Consider the following 19,515-nt stretch of genomic DNA (forward strand, 5'->3'; position numbering starts at 1 on the left):
TACCAAAACCATCTGGTGTGTGTTACCTTCCTCATCCCTAGTGAGTTTGTAACAGGTGCTAACACTTAAACATAAACTTTATCCTTTACTTTCTCCGTCTTTATATGTAGATATTACTTTTCTCCGTTAACCTTCGCTTCTTTCTCCGTCACATTGTTTCCATAGCAACAACAACTTCCTGTCAACAGCGTACACTTCAAAATAAAAGCATGTCCATACAAAATAGGAAGCCAAGCCAAATTACACTTAAGACATACAACTGCAACGAAAGTAACAAACACAATGCAATATCCTTTTCAATTTCAAAGAACACAAATTGGGTTATTTACAGGTGTTGTTTTGTGTGGTAGAGGGTCGCTGTCATAGCAATTCAAGATAAAGACAGCAATGGGGACAACTACACGATGTTCAGTGTATTTTAATCTCTCTAAAGGAACAACGGAGACCAATGGAAGTGTTTCAGGCAGGGGGTGAGTGTGTGGGTTTATATTTTTGTTCAGTGTTTTTTAATCTTTCTGTACCAAATTATCCCACCTACAGATCTGAGAAAAATACATTAACCTTGAGTAAACCATTACAAATAACCAAAATTGATTAGATTACCAAATGTATGTAAATCCTAACCCTAATCCAAGCCCTAACTGAAAACTCTTTATTCATAAAAGCTTTTTCGCATAGATTGCATACAAAATAAAACAGTAATTGATCAACTATTCAATAGGACATTATGTTCATTTTCAGGTTCATATGTTATATTTTGTGCCTCTACTGTGACATGTCTCCATGCTTTAATATTCAAAAAGGTATTTATTTTTCTCATACTGGCTGTGCTGCAGCACCTCTTTTCACCCTCTGTCTGAAACCATAGCCCAGTCTGCTCTGATTGGTTAGCTGGCCAGCTCTGTTACGATTGGTCAACTGTTAAGAGATGTGTGTATAGAAGTGTGAGTGTTACATAGTGATGTCACTATGTTACAGAAGTAAACAAAGGAGTCCAATGGAAGCATTTCTGGCAAGGGGGAGAGAAACTTCCTCTAGAGGGAACACAGGGATTTAGGCCTTTGCAGACCATACATGCACACAAACCTGTATAACAAACTATGGGAAAGGGAAACCCCCAAAAATCATTAGAGGGCCTCTTTAACATGGTGCTGTTTTTCCGATGCCAGGAACCATGGGTTGATCACCCCAATCTTTAAAATTGAATACAACAGACCCTAATAACTACAGAGGTATCTGTGTCAAAAGTCACCATGCAACTGATTTCCACATATGCCATGGGGGCGTTACGAATCTGCCAAGCGCTCAGTATGTTATCCATAGGGGTATTCCTTTTCAGCCAAGGACCTATCAAGGACCCAGCAGGGGTCCCTCACTGACCTGCGAGGGTCTCATTGGAATGGAGCAAGCTATTATTAAAAAAACAAAGGTTCAAATGGAGATAATCAACTACACATAACCACCAATCTGAATGCCATTGACAGTACAACAGTACATATTTGCTGTCTTAAGTGTCCTCGTGGTGGTAGTGAACTCACAGTTACAGTTGCATACTTCTTGTTGTAACACAATATCATGGAACACACTCATGTACTTTGAGTCATGTTGAGTTTCCGCCTATAAGTCTGTTGTCTATAGGTAGAGCTATCAAATTATATCTATAGAGCTGTACACCTACTCTTCTCTACTAATACACAAAGTCATATTGAGCAATCATGTTGTCCCTAGCACTGATGTTCATATCTTGTGTGCCAGCACATGTGTGTTTTTTTTTGTGAGTTATAGTTATGTTTCCCTTGATACTCCACTCTTGCACCTTCATGGATTGTTCCCTCCTGTGTGTTCCCTTCTCTTACTGTTTTATCCACAACCTCTGTCCTGCTGGCCTCAACCATCTGCCCTCTGCTGTATTTACATCAGCTCTGAGCAGCTATCAGCTATCAAAATAATTCAGTTACAAGTCAAACAAGGACAACAGTGATCCTTCCAGATTAATTTACTTAACTTTAATGCAACTGACACAATGCAAGGTTTTGCTGCAGGAGCAATTTTAACTGGTTTAAAATTGGTTAACAGAAATGTTACAATGACTTCGCTGACAGCTGAAGGAGTGAAGAGTCTTCAGGATTATTATGGGATTGCCATACGCATGACCCACCAGCAATAAACACTTGAGTCAGTCCTGTTCCCCCCAACTCTACAACGGAGCTGTTGATTGCAAAGTTAGCCAACCCATTATGCCAAGATGGTCACATTGAATAGAAATATACAGGAATTACAAACATGCCCTTAACACTTGTATCTTCAAGCTAGCTTTCTGTTGTTAAGCTCCTACATTTTTCATATGTTTGTATGAAATGTGTCTTCTCGCATTTAGAGAAAGCGTTATTTGTTCTCTAGGAAGTGGATCCTTTTTTTCTTCATTATAAGTGGTGCAGTCATGGCGTATTTTTGTAAGCCGACCCGGAAGTTACCATCGCAAAGCCTCCCTCGACAAATAGCAAAGGGATTTTCTAATATTGCAGAAAATTAAATCTGTGGCAAAAACATGTTAATTACACATTTTGTTCAAAATAAACACGATTTCTTAAGTCTATATGGAGTCGCCAAAACTGAGGCTATAAAAGAACTACATCATGGTCATATAATTTCACGTTCAGATATAATTGCCGATTTCATGACACAAAGAAGCTATGAACATTTACGAGTGGGCTATTTACTGATGTATTTAATGTCGTGGAACAAAACGGGGCGTTACGTGTTGTAATCCTAGTTATTACATGTTACTTGTTAGACGCTTTTATCCAAAGCGACTTACATACTCAATACTGTGGACAATCCCCACAGGAGCAATTTGGGATGAAGTGTCTTGCCCAGGGACACAACGACATGCTGACTGCAGTGGGGTATGAACCTGTGACCCCCGATCCCAACACCAAGACTCTATCCACTGCGCCATATGCCTCCCGTTCTATTAGCACAGGCGGAGCCCTCTACTGGACTCTATGGGTACTACTCTCATCAATGATACGCGAGCGTTCACACACTGAAGTTGTATGAACGTAGCCGGCCAATCAGGACGAGCCTACCTGAATGTGCGCGCAGGCTCACAGTATATAAGGCAGCTACACCTCCTGACTGTTCAATTAAATTCAAAACCTTTATTTATCCAGGTAAAATCCCATTGAGATCAATGATCTCTTTTTCAAGGGAGACCTGCAGCAGTAGGTTCCACAAGAAGACATACAAACATAAACAACAGAACAACAAAAGGACATCATACAGCAAAATGTACAGGGATTACAATTTACATATTTAACCACATGTACAGGTACCAACAGCATCTGATTTTGTAGCATCCAACCGAGCTTTAAAAACATGTAGTGGTACTAGCTTGGTAATTTTCCATTCTTTTTGCAGACTGTTTCATGTTAGTGGAGCTGCACATCTAAAAGCTTTCTTCCCTAAGACAGTCCTAGCACTTGGCACATTTAATAAAACCACAGCATGCGATCTCAGGCAATAAGTACTTTCAATTCGCAGAGAGATCAGGGAGCAGCTATAAGATGGTAGTTTATCCAACATGGCTTTGTAAATGAAAAAGTACCAGTGACTGAGCCTCCGTACAGTAAGTGATGGCATAACCGCCATGGTATACAGGGTACAGTGATGCGTAAGTGCTTTACAATTTGTCAAAAATCTCAGTGCACTGCAGGGTCGGCGTCATGGGGGGTCATTCGAGGGCCATGCCCCCCCAAATGAGTCACTGTGCCCCCCCCAACGCAGGGTGGGCAAGCCTTGCCACTTTGCCGTTTTTTTGTTGTTGTAATCATATAAGTGAAAACGTTTCCACTAAAGGTTTTTTGTGTGAAATACATCAGAAATAAAGAATACAAATATAAAACACAGCCTGAGGTGTGCTCACTGCTGCTCTCTGATTGGTGTGTTGCTTGACCAATGACCCCCGACTTTTGTTTTGTTATCATTACGTGGCTGTGTGTTTTAGATGAAAGCCGGTGGCAATCTGTTCATCTGTTACACTGATTATACAGTAAAGCCATCGAAAATAATATGATATACAGTACAGTACAAGTAGCCTACTTCTGGGTCTCTGTGTTTCATTCAAGCTCGGCTCTCTGTGTGTGTGGCACGATCGCATTTTGTGAGTGCGCGAGCGGTAACGTGGAATGTTGTTGTTAGCATCCGGTTAGCTAGCTATGCTAACAGATATAAAGAGCTGTTTCTACACCAAGGTGGAGGAGAGTCCTCTCCTGTCAGACTGAGAGGATCGTATAACCTCAGCTCAGTGAGGTAAGGACTCTCTCAGTGTTTAGATAGTCCACTTTAGTGTAAGTTATCTCAGTGGGTCTCAAACGGTTTGGTCACCATTTATGTAAACAAGTATTTGCGAGGAACACATGTATATGATCATTAGCCTATAGCCTAGTTATTAAAAAAATAAGAGAATAAATGAAAAACGGGTATGAAATACTATAGGACAGTAACACAAGAATACAGTTTAAAAGGGGAGTGATTAGTAAAATATCCATAAAGAAAAAGTAAATCTGTGTACAGTTCTGTTTCATATGAATGCTGAGAGATGTAGGCTATCCATAGATCTCTTCATTTTGCTCTCAAAGTGCACCAGATTGATGCATTTAACTTCAATATTTTAAAAATAATCTTCCCCGGGGAAGCATGCCCCCAGACCCTCCTAGAGGAGGTTAGGTCCACCCCCACCTAAAACATGTTCACATGGATAGGATACAAAATACATTTGCACACTTTTTATATGGTGGCCTATGTCCATATGTTTCTGTTTTGGTGGTTGTGCCACAACCGTGCATGTATGCACAAGTCATAGGTGCGCTAGGAAATAGCACATACACCCCTCAATATGTGTGAAAGACAATAGACTTTACAGCATGTTTTTTTAAATTGAAATTGCGTTGGTGTTTGTGTGTTGGTTGTTGACGGCAGTGTGTGCCCCCCCTTGGTAAATGATTGCCCCCCCATTCGATTTGTTCTAGAGCCGACCCTGGTGCACTGTGATACGCAGCATCCTACACCCTCTTCAGCGAGCGGCATAGGGAAGACAGGGCGCCTAGGTAGAGGGCTCGGTCTGTGCTTATAGAACTAGGGTTACAATACGTAACCCCCTGTTCTATCTCACACAGGCTCCGCCCTCTACTGGACTCTATGGGTACAGTGGGTGAAGCCCCGATGAATAAACGCCCTGTCGCCCCACCACAATGCCCCTGACCGGCTTTTGGTTAACAGTCATCGCACCCCAACTTGTGTCACCCGGTTGTGACCGCGGAGAAGTCGGGGCCGCAGCTTACTTGGCTGGGTAGAGCCTAATTGGTCTGAATAAGCCCATAGCTCCACCCTGCAGGTGCCAGCGTAAGTGACTACACACTGCGCACCACGTTTGCCAGGTCCCTAAGGAGCATGGAAAAACGTAAGTGGACTATGTCCTCCGCACTCATGTAGAGTGTGCACGGACCTCAGTGGGGAAGGCTCTCCCCGCCTGCCTATGGGGCTTACTGCACACCACGTTTCCCAGGTCCCTAAGGAGCATGGGAAAACGTAAGTGTATTATGTCTCAGGGGGTCAGATACAGCTTACCGACCCACAGCCCCCCTCTTTTCACCAGCTTGGGGTATGGGACTGCTCTTCTTCCAATTGACCGCAAACCCCCAACTTGGTTAGGTGTAAGATCAATTGGGCTGTGTGGAACATCTGCCCATTCCCTGGACCTGGCCATGACTATGAGGTCGTTGAGATAAAATAAAACCCTCATGCCATGGTCGCGAAGCAGCTGAAGCACTGTGGCCACACATTTGCTGAACATTTGTTCCCCTGGAAGGCAATACGCAAATACTTCCTGTGTTTTGGCTTTCTAGCAATTTCGACATGAAAGTAAGCGTCCTTCAGGTCGAAGGTTGTGAACCAAACGCCCGGCTGCACCAGTTCCAGTAACTGCAGGAATCCCAACCACTTTGTCCTGTAGCAGGCTGTGGTGGATCCCGCTCTTGCTGCCTGGATAGTCTGAATAACCTTGTCAGACAGCCCACCCCTTCTCAGCCTGTCCCTCTCAGGAACCAAGCCTGGAGAGGTTGGCCCAGAGTGGGTAACGCCCCTATTGCACCCGCCTCGTGAGACAGCGCCCCCAGAACTGAGGAACTGTCCAGGGCTGGCCCACCATCATTTGTGTCACTTCTGTGTACCACGGCGCTGAGCGGCGACCTGAGGCTACCAGAATGACTGACAACTGTTCTCGTCTCACCCCCTCCAGGAGTGGGGGAATGAGACGCAGCGGTGGAAAGGCGTAGAGCATGTAAATAGGATAGAATAGAGCCCAATGTACCGGACAGAGGCTCTAGACTCTCCTCCTCGCACCAACGTTGGAATCCCAATCACTTTGTCCTGTAACAGGCTGTGGTGGATCCCACTCTTGCTGCCTGGATAGTCTGTATAACATTGTCAGACAGTCCACCCCTTCTCAGCCTGTCCCTCTCAGGAGCCAAGCCTGGAGAGGTTGGCCCAGAGTGGGTAACGCCCCTATTGCACCTGCTTCCTGAGACAGCGCCCCCCAGAACTGAGAGACGGTCCAGGGCTGGCCCACCATCATTTGTGTCACTTCTGCGTACCACGGCGCAGAGCGGCGACCTGGGGCCACCAGAATGACCGACAAATGTTCCTGTCTCACCCTCTCCAGGAGTGGGGGAATGAGACGCAGCGGTGGAAAGGCGTAGAGCAGCTATATTGGCCATGGCTCGTGTGCAAACGTGTCCACCCCCAAGGGTGGATTGTCCTGCCGAGCCAAGGAGAACCACCATTCGTCTGGCAGGGGCCCGCCTCTTGACATGAGGCCGGCCCCCCTGTTCTCCAGTCCCGGAATGTGGGGGGCCTTTAGAGATAAAAACATTCTCTGAGGCCCACAATCACAGGTTACCCGCTGCGCTCAACAAGACGGCAGAGCTGACTCCGTCCTGCCTGTTGATGTGAGCCACTGTGGCATAAAGTTTCCCCGCAGCGAGACTCCGGTGTTATGCCGTGTTATGCATGCCCTCCAAAAAGGAAACGGCTGTGCGCGCTCCCGCGAGGTGCAGTGTGGGCATGCATAACACGGTGCACCCCCCCCCCCCCCCCCCCGTTGACAGTTCCCGAGCATGCTCTCACCCCCCCCCCCCCTCGTCAGAGTTGTGTAAAGGACGATGGGTAATTCAGGATTTTGACGATCCTGTCCGTAAAAATTACGGGCAGTGAAAAAGTCTAGCGTAACCTCTGGTGCCGGGTATCTGTCAGAGGCCAGCCACCACCTATAGCTGTCTCTAAGTAGGTACCTCCCCTTCAGCAAATGCTTTGGGGACCCCCAGTATTGGAGGTTGCCCTCTACTGAAGGGGGGGATGGTCACCAGACGACGTTTATGCCTCTTGGGATCTAAACAAAGGGTGGCAAACCACCTCTGTAGGCGACGCATGTGCAGTAGCCCCAGCGGTACTACGTGGTGAGCAGCCGCCATGAGACCCAAGGTCTGCATAATGGTCAGGGCTGTCACCGTTGCCCCCCGTCACAGTCTGAAAACTGCCTGAAGCAGGGACGTCCGTCTGTTCTCTGACAGAGTGGCACGTAGCCTGCCCTCTTTCTCGATGGGGGCATACACCTCTCCCTCGATGGGGGCGTACACCTCGCTCTCAATGGGGGCGTACACTGAACGTGCGTGGGGACAGGGAGTAGCCAAACGGTAGTCCATTGTCCTCCTTGGCTATCTCCTGGAAGGCACAACGCAAATACTTCCTGTGTTTTGGAGCAATTTCAACATGAAAGTAAGCGTCCTTCAGGTCGATGGTTCTGAACCAATCGCCCGGCTGCACCAGTTCCAGTAACTGTTTAACATGTGGAACTTTTTGCAGCCCTGAATGGAGGAGGGATGCTGCAGAACTGGAGTGAGTAACCCAGTCCCAGTGTCCTGTCCACCCATTCTGTCAGTACACAGCTGAGGAAGCCGCTGTGGAGCCGCAGCTAAGAAGCTGAGGTACTCTCTGGTGGCCCTCTCCTCTGCCAAACCTTCCATGAAAGGAAGATTGGCTCATGGGGAACCAACATGAAAAGAGCCGGCTCTGCGGTGGTCCTTGAACGCCCCACGGCCACTCTCGCGGGGATTCGGTGGCAGTGGTGGGGGGGAGCGGTGGTCCGACACGACCTGGCGGGCAGACGTGCATTGGACTTCCGCGGAAGTGTCAGACACCGATGAGGCGAAGTCATCTTCTTCCTCCTCAGCAAGCAGAGCCATAACGGACGCACGGCTGGGATGGCGAACATTGGTGGCGTCGCCTCGGGCCATATCCTGGTCTCCCACGTCCACCACCTCGAGCTTGTCTTCGGTGTGGTCTAGTCCCAGGCACTCGAACCAGAGCAGGTGGGGATCGGCACCCGCTATTAAGCCGGGCATGAGGGACAGGCCCGGGTTTCCTGCAGTGGCGACTCCATTCGCTTGCCTGGAGGTAAGATACTTTTTACTTGTTTCGAATGCTTTTCTCAGGTGTTGTCCCGCTCACTGAAGAGAAAAGGATGACAGTCAGGAGGTGTAGCTGCCATATATACTGTGAGGCGTGAGCCTGCACGTTCATTCAGGTAGGCTCACCCTGATTGGCCGGCTACGTTTATACAACTTCAGTGTGTGAATGCTTGCGTATCATTGATGAGAGTAGTACCCATAGAGTCCAGTAGAGGGCGGAGCCTGTGTGAGATAGAACTTAAAAATCACTTAACCTTGTGTTCACCACAGACCTTATTTTAGGCCTATAACCATAACACGGTCGAAATAACCACAGACTTCTGGACGAGGGAAACAGAGGTGGTAAAATGCAAACCAATTCTGGGTTTTAGGATTCCTATCTGCAACACTCTATAATGACGCAAATTGGTTATGAATGATGGTGGTTATGGCTACAAGAAACCGACATTGACTGTCAGTAGGAAACCAACAACGATACAATGTTCAAGTCCAGTGGTGTAGTGGGCGTTGGACGTGGGGGTACGTCGTACCCCCACTTATTTGGAGCATGATCTTTTTTTTAATAGTCTAATACAAGGGTTCCCAAACTTTTCAGCCCGCAACCCCCAAAATAACAGTGCCAGAGACTGGCGACCCCCCACTATCACGTGGTGACTGGAAGAAAAAGAAAAACGTGTGCACAGGACGCACGCACTAATAGGCGTATCCAAACACGCGCATAACGACAACACACAAGAATAGAACAGCCTGACAACCATGATATGATTTTACATATAGCAATTTAATATAAGATAACAGCAGAACTCGTGAGTCAAAGTAATCTCCATGTAAATTAGGAGAACATTGTTGCGGTGTAAACTTTAAAGACATAAACTGTAGTAAACATTTGAACATTGTTGCAGTGCATATTTACATTTGGGGAATACGCTATGTTTCAGCGTTAATCTCACCTAATGACATACTTGCCAACTGTTAGAAATTAAAATCAATGTTTTGATGGCATAATGTACCTTAAATGTACCTTCAGTTTAAATGCTGTTTTATACTGAAAAACCAGAAAATTATTGTGCACAACCAGTTAAGCTTTTATTCTGAAAATCCTTCATCTCCGGTTAGCATGTGGCTAGTTTACCATTTCTTATAGAGGTTAATTTAGTAGCGAAATGACATGGAGTGATGCACACCGAAACCTACTGATTTTAACACTGCAACTATAGACGTATTATTATTGCTGAATATTAAATGAAGGTATAGTTTATTTGAATAAAGTTATTGTTTACAGACGTGGGTAAGATGTGACAACATCCGGAATGACCAGAAACCAAACCAGCAGTGAAGTATTTTCTGTATTTTTTAGAATATTAACTACAACGTTTAGAATGTGTTAAAGGAAAAGTGATGAAAGACAATATGAGGAGAAGAGGCGTGTTTAAGTATATATTGAATGTACAATGCCTGAATCCTCTGTTTAAACGTAACAACGGACATTAAGATGTGGAGGGTCGGCCTATATAACAGCAGCACCTGAGCGATTCGGCCTCTTTTCTCTGCTAGCGGTGATCCAGAGGCAGCTGCTTTTCTGTCGGACAAATATCCTGTTTGTGACTTTACCGCGCCTTTTTTATTAATTAAAGTACCAATTTGAAAACATCTCAGAGACTCCATTTAGTCTCCTTTTTAAGCTTCTCTTTCCTGGACGCGAGAATAACCATCACAGTTAACACAACCCTCCCGATTTTCGCGGGAGACTCCCGATTTCATAGCCCTCTCCCGATTTCCTCCCGGGGTCATATTTCTCCCGCATTTCTCCCGATTTCTGACAAAATCAGATTTACTCAGGACTGTTTCCACTCTGACTTTAATACAGCTACACCATTGAAGCTCCAGCGGGGTGCAAAACAGCATGTCCTCATCAAGTTTTCCATCAAAACTGTATCTGGCGAAAACAAGCAGTTGGGCAGAGTTTGACATATCTGTGGATTCGTCGAAAAAAAAGCAAAGCATATTTCCCTTTCTTCACTCTGTCAATCAGCTGACAATTGATATCCTGGGCCATGTCCGTGATGCGCCGGGATATGGTCCCGTCAGACAGCGGCACTGCTTCCAGCTCCCGTGCCTACATGTTTATCCCAACCCAGTCTCACAAAAAAAACGTGTAATAACTACGTTGGTCCACAACGTAGGACGTAGTATATCTACAAAAACGCCTCTGAAATTGTAAGATGCCTACGTTTTTTTTCACCATTCAATGGCTGGCTTCTATGTCACGTGATCTTCAAATTTCTCCCTGCAGAAAAAAAAACATGGCCGACCTTCGTTTTATTCTCGGTGTAAAATGCCTATTTTTACGCGAGAAATATGAGTTGTTATTTAAGATTATGTGTGCAGTGGGTGTACATGATCTTTAGTTTGCTAGTTATTACGAAGATTACTTCAGGAAATTGTGTCCATTCAACGTTTTCATTGTTACCAAGATGGTTGCTAGGGACGCTGCTATCGATATTATTTCTGTTATGTTGTGTAAAATGGTGTTATCTTTATTGCTACCCCCTTCCCCGTCAATGTATAGTGTTGGTCCACAGTGCAAACGTAGGCCTATTAGTTTAACAAAATCAAAGGTACAAGCTAGACTTTTATTTAGCATCTCAAAACACATCGGACCGGCGGAGACAGGAAGTCCGGCTCACTAAAATGTCCGTGCAGAACAATACCCTGGCCTAACCCATAGATCCGTGGGTGAATAATGTCAATCACCACAATAGATACGTTATTTTCCGTTACCAACACCGTTATTAGTGTTGGTCCACTGCTTTTCTCTTTGAAAGTCATCACATAACGGCATTGTAATACACGGTTCGGCTGCATTAAATGTTACATATCTGCTGTAGTTCTCTATTTATAGAGCCTTGATGAGACAAACATGATGAACTGGAAACGTGACATGGATCATAAATATATCAGTAATTAAACAACATCTTACATTTATTTTTCACACAATACATCTCCTTGCAGTATCAACACTAATTCGGCTGACTTTTATATTTGATCCAATTGGTAGATAGGCTGTATTTACACCATAAACGTGCACACCTGATATAAAGGGACACCTAGTGGTTAAAGCATGTTATTGAATTTCATTATTTTTATTATTAGACATTAATAGAATCCCTATAAAGTATGTTCATTACTCGTTATTCTCTACTAATAGTTAATTAAAGACTGTATATAATGACTATTTTGCACATCCCTTTCAAGATTTTCTAAGGTTTATTGACATATTCACAAATGGTGTAGTTATGCAATGAATGTAAAACTTTGTGTATACCTCCAGGAATGTTAACTATGTTGAAGCACTTATTTTAACTGATATTATACATATGTATTATACTCTTATAAGATGTAGATAGTATAAGAAATGTGCAGAATATGACAATTTAATGGTGGAGGTACACAAATATTGAAAGATGTCTTGTGATGCACTGTTGAGGAACCTGTGACCCAAGTTTTTCATCTCCGGCCTTGTCAGGTATTGAACAATCAATAAATAAAGAACAGATAATTATTAAATATAAAACACAGAATTTGTGTGATTATACTAAATTATTTACAAAGAAACACCACTGCATATGTACAACTATACACATGCTGATGTAACACAAATGTTTCCAACTTGGGATCAATAAAGTATATCTTATCTTAAGATGATCGATGGCTACTGCCAGATTTGCAAAATGTGCCTCTGAACCTTGACAAGTGCATGTTTCAGGCTTATCAATGAACAACAGGAGGGGTCACAGACATAAGACCAGCTGTTAAATAAAGCTCTTCTGACCTTAGCTGTCGTGTGGGTATATATTAATGCTGCCCATTGGGCACAAGCAATTTTCACCCATTTATTAATTATATTTTTTTAATTTGAGTGTTTCCTATCCCCTAAACCTCCAAAATCAAATCAAATCAAGTTTTATTTATATAGCACATTTATAAACGATTTTTGGTCGAGCCAAAGTGCTGTACATATAATAAAATTAGCCTACAGTAGAGACACTTTACAGCAAATACAACAGCACAGATTGTTCAGAATATCAGTATGAGAAAAACGACACCCTCTGTCCTCCAGGGATGTACACAGTTTAATACTGGCAACTTCTTATTATGGGAAATATGAAAACGTCTTTTAAAACTACAATTCCCAGTAGAGACGTGCCAGCATGTGTAGTTCTGGGGACGGGGTGGGGGAGGGGGGGACGCGGTGGACCCGTTCAAATCCAGTTTTGGACAGTCTGCCGTGGTCCCATCCCATTTCATGGGTATTGTTCTGCAAGGACATTTTAGTGAGCCGGACTGCCGGTCTTCGCCTCCCGGGCATGAAGCTGTTTACATGTGTTTTGAGATGCTAAATAAAAGTCTAGCTAATAACTAATACGTTTGCACTGTGGACCAACACTATACATTGACGGGGAAGGGGGTAGCAATAAAGATAACACCATTTTACACAACATAACAGAAATAATATCGATAGCAGCGTCCCTAGCAACCATCTTGGTAACAATGAAAACGTTGAATGGACACAATTTCCTGAAGTAATCTTCGTAATAACTCGCAAACTAAAGATCATGTACACCCACTGCACACATAATCTTAAATAACAACTCATATTTCTTGCATGAAATGACATCAAAACGCATTTTAATGGCCAAACTAACCTTAAAATAGACATTTTACACCGAGAATAAAACGAAGGTCGGTCATGTTTTTTTTTCTGCAGGGAGAAATTTGAAGATCACGTGACATAGAAGCCAGCCATTGGAATGAATGGTGAAAAAAAACGTAGGCATCTTACAATTTCAGAGGCGTTTTTGTAGATATACTACGTCCTACGTTGTGGACCAACGTAGTTATTACACGTTTTTTTGTGAGACTGGGTTGTTTATCCCCATGCATTGCCCTACTCATAGCGATAGCAGCAGGTTTAATTAGGGTTTCCCCGATTGTGTGTGGCTTTTTTGCCTGTGCAATTAAATATGCCACCTCATATGATGCCTTTTGAGCCTTGGTAGGGATTGTTGCTTGGTTAGTTATAACTTTCTTTTGGCCTTGCAATTCTCTCTGCTTTCGGCGGAAAAAATCTGCTGGTTTAGTAGCAAGAGAGGGGTGCTTCGTGTTTAAATGTCTGAGCATTTTTACGGGCTTTAAGCTCTCATGTGCAAGAACCTCAGTGCACACTACACATTGGGGATGTTGTGCTTCATTGATAATGAGGCATGTGAATCCGTACTGGATGTATTCCTCTCGATACTTGCGACACTTGAATGAAGGCTTGTCTGACCTTACGGTTGTCGTCGTCGTCGCCTCCTCCTCCTCCTCCGCCGCCTCCTCCTCCTCCTCCTCCTCCTCCGCCTCCTCTTCCCGCGCAAGAAGTCGACAGCCTTTGTGATGGCGGCTCTCCACTCTCCTCCGCAGCCTTCTCCGCTGGCCTGTCTGCCTTCTCACTAGTTGGTATTAACCAACGTTTCATTTTGAAAAATGTATTAAAGAGCTGTTCAGAAGAACTATAGGCCTACTAGTATAGTTGATGTGTGTTTTACTGATATGTACTGTGGTGCTGTAAAGTGACCTTTGAGCTGCAAATGACTGTCGTAAATCTGTCAGAATCAAAATTCCTTTATTTGTCCCGCTTACCTATTAAACAGACTTACATAATACAAAATGTCTATGCACACGTTATTATTATTAATAATAATACAAATAATAATATATATTTTTTTAAAACACCTCAGGGGTCACATCAAGAGGATTCTGAAAACATCTTGCGACCCCCACTTTGGGAACCCCTGGTCTAATAAATATAAAATCATTGCCAGTCTTATCAGTTGTAAGTGTGTATTTGTTGTAATAATGACAAAAATATAATACATTTCACAGTAATTATAGTAAAAAATAAAAACGATTTCCTTAAAAAATGATGATTCGTCACATCACGCTCGTGACCCCACAGCTCGCCGCCCGCCGGTTTTGCGGCAGCTCTATCCCTCAAGAACACTAACGAAAAAGCTCTATAATGGCAGGCAAACATTTTTTACTTGACTTATTTTCTAAAAAGAATATAATTCACAAGAAGAAAGAGGCTAGCAGCACCGGAACTACAAGTGAAGCTGCTAGTACTACATCACCAGAAGAGCCGCCTAAAGACGTGGATAATGCTAGCACTAACGTTAACGTTAGCTGCGCTAGCAACGTTCCCCTGGCTAGCTCAAGCTCACCTTCCCAGAGGTATGGACGGAGGAGATGTGGCAGAGGAAACAAGAGGCATACCCGTGGATAGACTGCAAAGCTGGGAAACTGGGCTGCAAAGTGTTTGTTTGTTATGAATTTTAAATAGATTTTGAGAGAGAGAGAGAGAGAGAGAGAGAGAGAGAGAGAGAGAGAGAGAGAGAGAGAGAGAGAGAGAGAGAGAGAGAGAGAGAGAGAGAGAGAGAGAGAGAGCTGTCAATTTAGTTGCAATACTGTAGATTATGCAATTTAGGCCTATAAATTGTTTATGTAATTTATGTGCCAGTGTGTCCATGGTTTTGAGTCTGTGTGTGTTGAGCGCAGCGACGTCTGCTTTTTGCAGTACAGTAACTAAAGTAGGACTAAGCATGGTAGTTTCTGTGAACCTGCCTGCCCGTTTTGTGAGTGCACTGCGCACGTGCGCACTTGTGTGGCATTGTTTGGGATGACCTGATTAAAATAGCGTCCCCCCAGTAAAAAAATCCCCACTACACCACTGTTCAAGTCTCAAACACCTTGGTCCCTTTCCGATGTTCCATCTCACAGTTTTTGCTGGGAACAGCGCCTTTCAGTGCAGTTGCGATCAAAGCTCACAGCTTCTTTCAAGACCAGTCAATGTTGTTGAGAGACCAGAGGGAATAGTATTATTCATGTCTAAATATCCCCCCATGTACCAAGGCTCCAGTGTCACCCACAAACAAAATTCTGAGAACCTGATATACAACGTACGTACAAGTTTGATTCCCATTTGATACAGCGAAACCCATAGCAGGCCAAATCAAGCACATTCATGTTTGTACTCAGGGGTTAAATTGGGCTGGGGCTGTCCGGGGCTAGCCCCGGCACATAGGACGATGCTCTGACGTCATCACCCTCGCACATTTGTCATATGTTTACAAAAATCGATATGTTAAAACTTTTCTCGTTCTTAATATAGACTATATTTAGGGTCGATATGTGTTGACTTTACTTTAAAATAGTAGATCACTGTGACCGGATATAGTTTTTTTGGCTGAATGAGCCCCCCCACATATGAAATCCCAATTTAAACCCTGTTTGTACTACCATACATATCAAAAGCTATACATTTGATGTGTATCATAAATGACAAGTGATTGTATTTACACTCTTTTAATAATTTTATTTCTCCATGTATTTCTTTCTAGCTGTAATGGAATACATGTAGGTTTATTGCCACATTATGATGTCCCTGGCCTATATTCAAGACAATTTGGAAGCTGGTGTTACAGCTCTTTCCTTCTGCCATGACTTTGGCAAAGTGCTGATTTGGACTTCATACTCAGAAAGAAGGATTTAATATCCGCCTCTGGTCAGCTAGTTTGTTTGATACATGGAATAACCTTTAAAGATAGACTCTTACATAACAACATAGGCTTTCCACCTACTCAACATGCCGTTAAATCAAGCAGGTTGTAGCTTAAAACAAAAGAAAAGGAGAGCAGAATGATTCTAACATTGTTTATCGTCCCAGACTGGGTAATCAAACTTTAATAAAACTGATGTTGCCTAAAAAAGTTGACCTGTTTGACCAGTAAACATTAAGACGTAACGAAACTTGACAAACATTTCTGCTTTTGCTTTTGTAAGAGAAACCTAGCATTGCCCCCTTGCCTTGTTCTATATGAGCTTCCATAGTTTTGTTGGACATTGTTATTTTACCATGAACACCAATCTGAAGATTCTTGTTCTTACAATTTGTATGATTGATCTTTACCGTTCAGTCTGACAGCCATAGAGTTAGGAGGATGATCCACGTAGGGAGATAAAAGTTCAACATTCACCGGCAGCATCATCAAGTCTCCACCGACAGATCTGATCTAACAAATTAGCTTTTGGGACTTTGTTGTTATTATTTCCATCTACAGACAGGGCCAAAAACAAACTCAACCTCGTAAACGCCATTGCGCTCAGAAAAAGGACACTGGGCGAAATGCTTTTTCTTGAGGTGAAAAAGGCACTATGTGTACACAGGCCCTAATAAACCAACTAGCACCTACACGGTTTTCCTAAATTACAAAAACTCACTTATCTCCAGTGGTTTCGAGCCAAACATACTGTACATAGTTTTTGTTTTACACACATTCTAGATATATGTCTCCTTTCTTCACTTGAAGGTAAATGTAATTTAATCTGTGAATTATCTGTCTATAAGAGACATTTCTGACCACCTGTACAGCATCCTTACAGCTGTTACTTCTGTCATGATACTCTCAGTAATGAAATCCATCATGAGTCAGTCAGAATTCCTTGCTTTTTAAAGAAAGATTATATGCGCCAGTGAGTTAGAGAGGATTGATTGGAAATATTAACTGTCATTATTATTCCTTCTGTAGTACTTGAACGTATTACTTATACGTATATAACCAGTCCTCCTACTACTGCTATTTATAATGCTAGAGGATTAACAGTGAACATACTGTATTCTGACTCGGTTTGACCTGCCAAGGAACAGCAGATACACATTACTTTAAAGCTCTGGTGCAGTGCATCAACTGGTGACATTTATGTTTGAAACTACCCATGGCCACTTTTAATTACAAATTATGAAATACTAAAATAAAATGAAGCAGCAACAGCTTCCAAACTTTTATGTGGATACAGGACAAATACTTGTTTCTTAAGTCTGTGCATTGCATTAAATTAAATATTTCATGTATGCTTCATTTAAAAGTTCCCTTTCCGAACCTTTAAGGATGCCTCTTAGGATATTCTACAACCAAGACCATCATTCATGTTATGTATATGCATGTATTTATTGTTAATATTACTGGGTTTCATGCTCTTTCTTGAATTTTTTTTAATGGACCAATTTGCACTTTTATAATGACTGCCACTTTTAGATTTTAAGATGCATACTTGTTGTGTATTGTGTGTGAACTTCATGTTGTGCTGTGTATGGTGAGAAAGACACATTTCCATTTTGTGTACATTTAATGGCAATAAAGTCATCTTAATTATGGTGTGTATGAAAGTAATTTGGTAGAAAAATCAATACAAGCAAAAGGTATTCAAAGTTAACATACAGTTTAATTTCAGAAAGTAAAAACTCAACAACAGCTCAGCCGTGTGGTTAGTTGTGCAGCATTGAAAAATATAAAGAATACTAAACAATCCTTACCTGCAGGGTGGAGAGGAGGACCTCCAAGCCACTGGACAAGCTCAGGGGGGCTGTCATAGCTGCTCGACCTCGTTCTGTACCGCACACACAGACAGGCAGACAGACAGACAAATAGACTGTTAGACAAACACACAGATGGAGTGGTCGTAAAAAGATAGGACAGGAGAAGTCGGACAGACGGAAATAGTGGAGGCACTCAGAGGGAGGAAATCCAAAGTGCGTCCTCACCACTGTGTATCCAGCGTCACACACACACACACACACATGAAACTCAGAGCATCCGTCTTGTCGTTTCCATTTCACACTAAGAGAGACGCACACACGCAGCATTACTACTTTGTCTCAGGAGAGAGAGAGAGAGAGAGACACGGAGACTCCCCCTGACTTAACTTGGCTTTGAGTAACATCCAGAGCAGCAAGGGTGTGTGTGTTTGTGTTTCTCACTGTTATATATTTTGTTTGTGTACAGTTTTTTATATATTTTCTAGGGATTGTGTATTTTTTTTAAAGGTCACCTATTATGCAAAATCCACTTTTTCATGTATTTTATACATCAACATGTGTCCCCTCTGTGTAAAGAGATTCTGAAAGTTTCCGGAAAAAAGATTCGCTCACTTTTTGTCCTGATCTATTTATATAAAAACCTGCCTGAAAATAAGCTGATCAGGTTTTGGCCACTTTGTGATGTCATAACGATGTTTTGGCTTGTGTAACCATTAGCCAATCAGCAACCAAGGTAATCCCCCCCCCCCCCCCCCCACCTTATCACCTGAATCTCCTCCTAGAGCACCATTGTGTTCTTTTTAACTAAATATCTCTCAGAGGGGCTCCTTATTTTCATCTAAAGTAACAGACAGAGAATCAGCACTCTAGGAGGGGTCTATGGGATGCTGCAATGATCTGTTTGGTATTTCAAGCCAAACACTTCAGAGACATGTTTTGTATCTGAGACCTATAATATATTGATGAAAAACAGTATAATATGGGACCTTTAACATCTTGCTGCACATTATACCAAATAGAATAGAAATACACTAGGATGCATCCTATTGTAACAAAAAGCAAAGTTTCTTTTCATGTTCCATAACACTATTAGACACATTTACATAAATAAAAGTGGGAGTATTTGTGTCTAAGTGCGTGCCTGCGCAAGTGTAACCCTATCCCCTCTAGGATAAAGCGCTCCAGAAAGCATTTGTGCTGCAGTGTTGAGAAGGCAGCCACTATAAAAAGGCCTTGAGAAGGCCAACTGGCAGCTGCAGGACACACAATAATCAGTGCTAGACTTCCACCAACAAGGTTTTTGATGGCTGAAAAACAATTAACCATGAACTTAGACAATGATAATCAACAAGTTCGTATGACAATATTTTTTTGATTGTTATAGATAGCACAGACACGTCAGGTGAAAATACCTTTATGAGAAGCTTGAATTAACACCTATATCTGTATCACAATAATTATCCAACTTTCTGCAATTCCTCTACTGTATATGGAAACAGAAAATAATGATACATTTAAAAATACAATTTAAAAGAGTTCAACTTTAAATGTCTTAGCATGAGAGCGCTAACAATG

At 42.8% G+C, this 19,515-nt stretch overlaps 1 protein-coding gene across 1 annotated transcript in view; it reads right to left on the bottom strand.

Moving 5' to 3' along the window:
• The window catches only part of LOC117533069 (cytosolic carboxypeptidase 4), a 157,461-nt gene extending 139,467 nt beyond the window's left edge, over window positions 1-17,994 (bottom strand). The window contains 1 exon segment of the mRNA XM_034196693.1: window positions 17,938-17,994. Coding sequence (XP_034052584.1) covers window positions 17,938-17,994 — 57 coding nt within the window.
• Between the last annotated feature and the right edge of the window lie 1,521 nt (window positions 17,995-19,515).

The sequence above is a fragment of the Gymnodraco acuticeps genome, unplaced genomic scaffold, assembly GCF_902827175.1.
Source record: "Gymnodraco acuticeps unplaced genomic scaffold, fGymAcu1.1, whole genome shotgun sequence".
NCBI lineage: Eukaryota > Metazoa > Chordata > Actinopteri > Perciformes > Bathydraconidae > Gymnodraco > Gymnodraco acuticeps.